General features: G+C 28.7%; 1 protein-coding gene across 2 annotated transcripts; it reads left to right on the forward strand.

Moving 5' to 3' along the window:
- Window positions 1–4345: 4345 nt before the first annotated feature.
- LOC114395622 (purine permease 21-like) lies at window positions 4346–7088 on the forward strand. 2 transcript variants are annotated; one of them, XM_028357452.1, is made up of 2 exons: window positions 4346–4766; window positions 5809–7088. In XM_028357452.1, the coding sequence occupies exons 1-2, from the start codon at window positions 4676–4678 to the stop codon at window positions 6957–6959; spliced, it is 1242 nt and encodes a 413-aa protein (XP_028213253.1). In that variant the 5' UTR covers window positions 4346–4675; the 3' UTR covers window positions 6960–7088. The 2 variants fall into 2 exon arrangements, with proteins under 2 accessions (XP_028213253.1, XP_028213252.1); XM_028357451.1 differs by having other exon boundaries at window positions 4351–4766; window positions 5806–7088.
- Window positions 7089–7462: the final 374 nt, after the last annotated feature.

Here is a 7462-nt window from a genome sequence, read left to right on the forward strand (position 1 = left end):
GTATGCAGTATGCTTTAGTATATTTCATAAAGTAGGTTGATATATATATGAATATGGTTTGTACACTTTTAGCTTTAATAAAGAAAAAGTTTGAATTTGTGAGGATTGATATGAAATATTCTTTTTTTTACTGTAAAAAAAGGATTAATTATTTCATATAAGGAAATAAAATCCTTGGCAAATGTAAACATAAATATACTATACGAACGTGACGATGCCTTGCTAGGAAATCCATAGATGTGGTAAATAAAGCCAATGGAATTCCTTGTAACTAAAATAATTTTCTTCACATAATCTAATTTATTTTTAAATTACAAATATTTTATTACTCAAGTCATTCTTTATAATAAAATAAATCAAAACAGTTTACATGTGTTCTAATTTATTTTCAAAACTACAAGTTCCTTGATAGTTTGATCGATCCTTATAATTAAACTATTTAATATATAAAATAAATTGGATAATATATATTGTCATGAAAACTATAAACAACATGTAGAAAAATAAAATTTTGTTCTTAAAATAAGATTTTTATAGTCATTGACAAGATATAACTTGAATTAAATCATTTTAATTTGAATTTGAAATCTTATTTTTATAATAGTTGTTTGAAATAAAATTAATTTTTGTTGTAAACTTCTTTCACAAGTAGAATAAAGAAAAAAAAAAACTTATTTTCAATATACAGGCTCTTCTGAGTAATAAACTTTTTTCCTGATTGAAAAAAAAAAAAAAAACTCACTGTGCATCATCTCTCTTTTTCTATGTAATAGCTATCTAAATTTTTAAGGCAACATGTCCACTAACTATTAGCATATTTAAAAACAAAATTCCTTTTATTTCTGATTAATAAATCAAATATCTCCATCTAAAAATATATAATTAAAAGGATATATCATATGATCGACATAATATCATATAGTATTAAGTTTTATCCCAATAAGCAAAATCTTGATACAATCCTATAAATTATATACTACAATGTATCTCTATATATTGTAATCATATAATATATCTAATATGTATATAATAATATAAAAATTTTGCATATATTATCAATATAATATAATAATCTATTCATGAAAAGAAATCACTAATAAAAAATTGACACATATTAGTATATGTGATATTTCACATATTATTGCTAACAATGAATTATAGATCAATTTAAATATTTTTTCAAAATTTCTAAACATCTAAATAAATATATCACAATATATAAATGTATATTTTGTGAACAACTTCAGCATGTTTCATACTCAAGAGCATATCCTACAAACAAGAGATATCACATATCTAATAATCCAATATAATGACTATGCATCTGGACATGTTTCATATTCAACAAAACACATATTTTTACCACAATTGCAATATGTTTGATGGCACCGAGAAAAAACATTACACTTTTAGAAGAAAAAACAAATTCCACAGTATAATCTTAAATTCAAAAGACCCATGACTCTGATACCAATTGATAGTTATATGGAATTATACCCAACACTTGCAATGAAAAATTATAATCTATCTTTCATTCAAAATATACAACAATAACAAATAGAGAAAATTAGATTTGTGTACCCAAATGCGCGCGTTCTTGAAGCAATAGAAAATTTTCTTCAATAGTGTGAAGTACGTGTATCCACACACAGAGACCAACTTTCTGGTGTCAACTATCAACTCTTTGATGAATGAAACTCTAAAGAGAAAATCATCTTTATACTTTTGTGGTCTAAAATTAGACTTGAATTTTTATAGTTTGTTTCTGGTAGACTTCGCTTTTAGATCGATGTTTCTATTTATAATGTTAAAGAGATATGGATTTGACCCTTTTTTTAAAGAGAAAAAAGAAAATATTTTATTTAAAATAATTTCATATCTCTTTATTTTTATAAAAAAATAAATTTTGTTTTTTACCTTTAGGAACCAATAGAAGAATAATGTAATATTTTCTTCCATTATTTACAACTTAATGTTAACTCTAAAGTGTATTATTATTTTCAAAATCTAATAAGCTAACACATTTAATCAATAAATGACTTAAGAGTCTCTTTTCTTCTTTCATTCAATATTACCTTGACCCAGATCTTAATTATTATACAACTCGAACTCATTACAAGAGTTCATGAATTCTTTCTTGATTAATTATTAATTCTACAAGTATTTAATCATATCCAATATTCATTCAACTGGTGTCCTAAGACATTATATGTTCAAAATTTAAATATAATAAATAACTTATTGATTAATATGATAATCTCATGTCAAATGAAATTATTTTATTTCTTTTTGAGAACTTTCTATTAACATATTAAGATAATATTAACGGTTAAAAATTATCAATTGAGTCAGTTTAATGATGACATTCATATGTACATCATCTATATATACAATTTAATAAATGAGATCTATTAATTTTTATATAATAAAAATTATTTTATATATATATATATATATATTCAATATCTTATTCACAATAATCCTATAATAAAAAACAATTTAGATTAAAATTATAAAAGACTTATTTTTTATTTTCATAATCTCTAATATGATAACAAATCTTTTATTTTAATCAAGGACCTTATTAGATTAACTATTTTATCAAACAATATAAAAAGATAAAGAAATAATAATATTTTATTATTAAAATAATTAGATGATGTATTGGATCTTTAACATACACAATTATTAAATTTAGATATACATAATTATTTCCAACATAAACTATACAAAATTAAGGACTGTTCACAAGTTTAAATAATCTATCAATTCAATCCTATCCGACTTGACCTAAATACATTAAGTTGGATTTTGATATTGTTCGGATCAAATGCAACTTGTTCAAATTTGATGACCTCCGATTTAAGTGATATTTTTTATTTTCAAACCCCTGAATCTGGTGCAATCTGTTGACATGATTTTTTTTAATTATTATATATTTTTATATTTTACATTTTTAATTTTGAAATATTTCTAGAAACATATTTAATTTTGTAGACCCAATAGATACAACTTGACCCATCGTTGATCATGTTCGTTCGGTTTGAATTTTACAAGAAAAATGCACCAACTTGACCGGACCCAAATCAAATTATTTAAAGCCAAATTCAACACTTGGACATTCCTGCAAAAATTTACTGGAATTAATTTCTGTTCAAGTTTGTTTTCTTGAGTGATACAGATATACCATTATGCATTAAGTTAATTATTGAAGATGTGTAATTAATTTGATAATTTTTTTTGGTACAAAATTAATTTGATTTTCGTGTTTGCCAATTAATAATGTCATTGTATATAAAAACATTCTTTTAATGTTTTGATCATTATTAGATAACAATACTGGAACCTAAAATATCACTTAAATCGGAGGCACAGTTCATGATATTTTAATAAAATATAATTAATGAACAAAACAATTGAAATAAGGTCTTATAACAATAGATAAAATATTTTAAGACAGTTTTATAAATAGGTACGAACAGAGTAACTAACAAAAATTAAAAGGAAAGAAAAGAAAAAACAAAAAAAAAAAAAACAAAAATTCGAACACACACATATACAGTCCCTATACATGTGACATTCATCGTTTGGTTTCATTTTATTTAGACAAAAATACATTGATTTCCCGTATGGTTTGTCTTAATTTCAACTTGTATACGTATGGAATCTACTTAATTTGTATTCAGTGTTCATTGGTTTGGATAGTTGGGATGGGATAGAGAAAATCATAACATGTACTGTGATTAGTGGTGTTGTGATTCTGGTTTTGTTTGTATCAGAGTAGGTATATATCTTGTACCATTGTCCTCTTTCTTTAATAATGAAATTTTTTGCTGATTAAAAGATAGAAAAAAATTGCACCTTGTATATACATTGTCACCCACTATGGCTCGTTAACATTAATATTATAATGGATAAATAAGTACATACGAGCAAATGTTCCCCACATAATTCATTATAGGTCAAATATATTTTTTCCACAATATATAAAATGACTGACATACCCTCCTGATTTCATGTGTGTTTGTCATCTCCATTAATGAATTCATAGAACAACAACCAGAAACAATCTTCTTCCACCACCGCACCAACCTCCCACACTTACACCTCTACATAGCCCCTCCAAAATGAGAAATTATTTCATGATTTGAGGCTACGTAATTCCTATTAATCTCCACTTTGACATATAATTAAATATTACTTTTTTCATGAATTAAAAAAATTGAATAAATGTTACATAGAAATTAGTTGAGACTATAGATACATTTGGTTTCAAGTTAAGCTAGCTAGTACCTAATCATTGAAAAGGATAGGAACCTATCACCACCTTCCTCTGTTGACCTAGCCATCACGTTGAACACACCCTGGTTTATTTTTCTCATTTTCAACACACAGGGTAAAAAGAGACATGTCGTGTTCACACATCACACAACCATTAGTCAAGGCAAATTCTCATATGAAGAGTGTCAGTGTGTGTAGGCCTGCAAACATGTAATTAAGGCAAACTTTAGGAGGACATATAAGTCAGCAACAATTTCTCCTTTTATTTAGAACGTTTATAAATGCATAATGTGTATGATTCAATTGCATTTTCCAACCACCCTCCTCTTTAACTCTATCTCCATCTTCAATTCCCTCTTCTTAAATTGTCCCCTCCTCTCAAAACACCTTCCACATGGGAGAAACTAAAGAAGTGCAACTCTCCCCTGAGACTTGTTTCACCATCCACATGGGAGAACCTCAAGAAGTGCAACTAACCAAAATTGGTAACTCAACTTTTCATCATTTATATTTATAAACAAAAAGTTTCATTCTGTTAAAATTATAAGACTCACAATATTAAGAGCAAAATTTCATGTCTACTTGTCTTTTCCTAATTCCTACAGTTACTTAATATTTTGTTATCATATTCACCAACCTACTTTATGTTTAGATGTAATTAAAGGCTAAGAAATCTTTCCATTTCATTGTATAAAGAACATACTTATGTCCAAGTGTTCTGTTCTGTAATTCATATGCATATAGTCTTGGTCCGATGTAAACTGCTGAATTAGACATAACATTGATGGTACCGACCGATTCCAGACAAGGCACAACTAGCAAGAAAAAAAACTCATCGAACGTGATAATCTATGTCACCAACCACTGTGAGGCCACCTAGGCTGAGCTCAGCTTGTATAGATGATGGATTTTTTTTCTATTTTTATTTTTGTGAAGGTCTAGTTTCTGAGCTGTCTCAATATAATACTCCCTAAAACAAGCAAAAGTTAAGGAATAATATCTGTTGTTTGGTGTGACTTCTAGTTTTATCAATAGTTACTATATGTTATTTTTTGCTTACTTTTTTTTTTGTTTTCAAATATTTATATAAGAAATTAAACCCATCTTTTTTTTTTAACCCCAAATCTTTCAAAACAGGAAAAATAGACAATTTTGTAAATATTCATGAAGACAGAAAGCAAAAACGTTTTCTAATAATAAAGAGACTAGTAGCTTCAGGATAGAATTGCAAGACTTCCAATTATATTATTTTATCTCTAGTTTTCCATTATGGGAATATCAAGGCACAGTTCTTTTGATATGTGAACTGGTCAGGCATCAAACACAAGCACCCTGATACTTCTAAACAACAAAAGTAATAACAGAAGAGGAAAAAGAGTCCATATTAAAGGAAAACATAACTCTGCTTCCGATGAAGTGAGTTCTTATATGAAACAAATAAGAAGTATACTTAACAGCTTTGTCTAATCTATGACATGTTTTCTAAGTTGATATAATGATCAATCATTTGGTTTTATTTTGCAGAAGCTACTGGAGCCAAAGAAGAAAATTCCTTAGAAGACAATAGTTTTGGTGGTCCGATGAATGAATCAACAATGAGTAAGAAAAAAAGATATTACCGTTGGCTCAGAATATCCATCCATTCTTCACTTGTGTTGGTGTGCGGATCAGCAGCAATACTCCTTGGAAGATTGTACTATGAAAAGGGTGGAAAAAGCAAGTGGATGGGAACACTTGTTCAACTTGCTGGTTTCCCTATTCAGCTTCCTTTTCACTTCATTTCAGCACCCAAAAATCTCACCACAAATAGTAGCATTCATCCAAAACAATCATCTGCTTCAATACTAGCATTTATCTATGTCTCAATTGGCCTACTTTTGGCATTAGATTGTTATTTATATTCAGTTGGTCTATGGTACCTTCCTGTATCTACCTATTCACTCATTTGCTCATCACAGTTGGCCTTCAATGCTTTCTTCTCCTACTTCCTCAACTCACTCAAGTTCACACCATACATAATCAACTCTCTAGTCCTTCTCACCATTTCCGCCACCCTCCTTGTGTTTCAAAATGAGTCATCATCATCAGATGATGATGATTCAGATTCCACACAAGTCTCCAAGAAAAAGTATGTGATTGGATTCATATGCACAGTTGGTGCATCTGCAGGGTATGGACTATGGCTTTCCCTCACACAGCTTGTGTTCAAGAAGGTCATAAAAAGAGAAACATTCAAAGTGGTCTTGGATATGATATTATACACTTCCCTTGTGGCTACCCTTGCTACCTTAGTGGGACTTTTTGCTAGTGGAGAGTGGAGTGGTTTGAAGAATGAAATGAAGGAGTATGAGTTGGGGAAGGCTTCATATTTGCTGAACCTCACTTTCACAGCCATACTTTGGCAAGTCTTCACCATTGGTTGTTTGGGGCTTATTCGTGAGGTTTCTTCCCTCTTCTCTAATGCCATAAGCGCTTTGGGAGTGCCTATTGTTCCAATGCTGGCAGTGGTATTCTTTCATGACAAAATGGATGGCATTAAGGGTATCTCTATGGTGCTAGCTATTTGGGGCATTATTTCATATGTGTATCAACAGTATCTGGATGATTCCAAGTCAGAAAACAGAAACACTAGTCATGTTCCAAAAGCTTCTTCACCTATAGAAGAGGTTCATAGATGAGTTAGGTAGACTTTTAAGTCATCAATTTGAGACTTATAACTATCCCTGTTTGCATTACAAATGTACAACACTTTTTACACACATGCTTATGTTATATATTAATATTAGTAATTCAATTTTTAGCATCAATGTTATCTGTTTATTTATATTTATATTTATAATATAAAATCTGGCTCGTAGGCTGGAAATCACCATGTCAACTAACTAGTTATATTCTTCAACCATGTCATTTCTTCTGCTATAATACTCTCTTTTAATATCTGTCTTAAGTTTTGGCCAAGTAAGATGGATTTAATAGAAATCTCACACCCCCATCATTTGTGCGTTCTCCAAGCCTAACCATCCACCTTACTATATATATAAGTGCTGAAATATTTATTAAATTCAATTCTCAACCGGTGAACTTATATTTAACTAAATATGGACCACCAAATTAGTATAAAGTTGGTATATATTCTACACTAATAAAAAAATCCTATATATTGTTAGGAAACTCAAATAAA

The sequence above is a fragment of the Glycine soja genome, chromosome 18 (genome assembly GCF_004193775.1).
Source record: "Glycine soja cultivar W05 chromosome 18, ASM419377v2, whole genome shotgun sequence".
Lineage (NCBI taxonomy): Eukaryota > Viridiplantae > Streptophyta > Magnoliopsida > Fabales > Fabaceae > Glycine > Glycine soja.

Excerpts from the sequence above, each read along its gene's own strand:
- LOC114395622 (XM_028357451.1), top strand. The coding sequence starts at position 4,676 with ATGGGAGAAACTAAAGAAGTGCAACTCTCCCCTGAGACTTGTTTCACC. Across the intron at positions 4,767-5,805 it reads AGTGCAACTAACCAAAATTG|AAGCTACTGGAGCCAAAGAA; the intron begins GTAACTCAACTT and ends TTTATTTTGCAG.